Source organism: Austrofundulus limnaeus, unplaced genomic scaffold, assembly GCF_001266775.1.
Source record: "Austrofundulus limnaeus strain Quisiro unplaced genomic scaffold, Austrofundulus_limnaeus-1.0 Scaffold302, whole genome shotgun sequence".
NCBI lineage: Eukaryota > Metazoa > Chordata > Actinopteri > Cyprinodontiformes > Rivulidae > Austrofundulus > Austrofundulus limnaeus.
This window is the reverse complement of record NW_013952704.1, coordinates 777,579-779,223: the sequence shown is the minus strand read 5'-3', so window position 1 is coordinate 779,223 and position 1,645 is coordinate 777,579. Positions and strand designations below refer to the sequence as shown.

General features: G+C 40.2%; 2 protein-coding genes across 2 annotated transcripts in view; one reads left to right on the top strand and one right to left on the bottom strand.

The window, feature by feature from the left end:
• Positions 1–498: 498 nt before the first annotated feature.
• On the bottom strand, positions 499–757 carry LOC106526981 (protein crumbs homolog 1; the record flags this gene model as incomplete). The annotated part of the gene is given in 1 exon segment (XM_014021726.1): positions 499–757. A coding segment is annotated over 1 exon segment (146 nt), but the record flags the coding sequence as incomplete, so codon positions are not given.
• Positions 758–786: 29 nt separating this feature from the next.
• The window catches only part of zbtb41 (zinc finger and BTB domain containing 41), a gene marked incomplete in the record, with an annotated part of 29,182 nt that continues 28,323 nt past the window's right edge, over positions 787–1,645 (top strand). Inside the window, 1 exon segment of the mRNA XM_014021725.1 lies at positions 787–898.

Sequence of the window (1,645 nt, the reverse complement as noted above, 5' to 3'; positions counted from 1 at the left end):
TTTTAATACTTAAGTACAAAAAAATATCAGATTTAAAACTTTTACTTAAGTAATATTCCTAAAGGAGACTTTAATTTTTACCAAAGTATTTTTTTGGTAAGATACTTGTACTTTTACTCAAGTATCACTTTGTGGTACTTTGGTAGTTCTTATTTCTTGACAGTTGACTAAATATTGTCCATCTGCTGGTCTGTATTTTCTGCCTCTTGGCCAGATTTTCATTGAAAATGAGAATTTGTTCTCACCCAACTAACCTGGATAAAGAAATTTAAAACAGTATGGTGCTTTTTAAAATTTATATATATTTTTTATTTTAATTTGCAGGAGTCATTGCCCCCCTTGGTCCCCCCTGGCCGGCGCCTCTGGATGTGTCTGGTCTTCTGTCTGACAAGTTAATGGWTTTTAGACTACATTACCCATAATGCATTTGCGTCAAGAACGCACCTTAAATGTCAATAGGTTGAATTTATAAACGCACGCCAGACGTAAGTTACATACCTGTGTGAATAAATGACGTTAAATATGATTTTTATCCTCTTTCTTGTTGTTTTTTGTGATATTTTTCCGGGTTGCCGCCTCTCTGTGAGCTGAGTGACGTACAGCTGCAGCCAATCAGCGAGAAGCTTTGTGTCTCTTTCCGACATTACTGCTGAGGCGTCATGGCTAGCTGTTCTGGAAATAATAATGACTCCTGTTTGTTGCTCTTCGCTCCTTCTGTCTGCTGGGTGCAGGTGGTCGTGTGAGGCCGTCCCGTCTGTCTTCGGTAAGATATTTCCGGTCGGGTGTCGGTAAGACGGAGAGCTTCGGTGGCAACATTAAAGGTCGTTTGTCAACACTCTCCTCGGAGGGGGGCCCGCCCGTCATCACAACACATTGTGTTGTGTTYGGGGTCCTTCAGGTGGGAGTCTGCAAACCCTCAGTGTTGATTATTAACATTATAACAAACACTTCGTTACATTTCAGGCGTGTTTTCAACAGCAGGTGTGTGATTTATAAGAGCAGGGCCACTGTTCAAACACTCCTATTAGCTTCTCTGGTGCAGATTCAGACATTCAGGATGTGTCAAATATTAAGGGTTTTTATCAGTTTAACACTTTTTAAAAGGCAAGAGCTCCAAGCTCTTCAGCTACAGTGAGGTGTTGTATTAATGCCAGCTGAACTCACACGCAAATCGCGCCTCTTTCCTTCCCTCCAGAGGGTTATTAACATTGATCTAATATAGATCAATGGTTATTACGATCCTTGATGGCTGGATGCATTGGTTTGAAACAAACTGTTTGGATCAGGGGGAGSGTGGGGGTTCTAATCCTGGACCTGGAGGGTCACTATCCTCCAGGTTTGACTTGTTTCTCTGCTCCAACGCACCTGATTTGAATGAATGGGTTATTAACAGGCTTTTGCAGAACCTGAAGAGGTGATTCAGTCACTGAATCAGGTGTGTTGGAGCAGAGAAAAGCATGCAGGACAGTGGCTAGTTTAGGATTTTTCAACATAGTTTAGTTTTATTTTGTTGTGACATTTTTTTCTTTTAATTCAGTTAGTTTTAATTAGTTTTTATTAGGGGTGTAAGAAAATATCGATACACTGAAATATTGCGATATTTCATTTCCCGATACTGTATTGATATTCTAAAGTCCTGTATCGA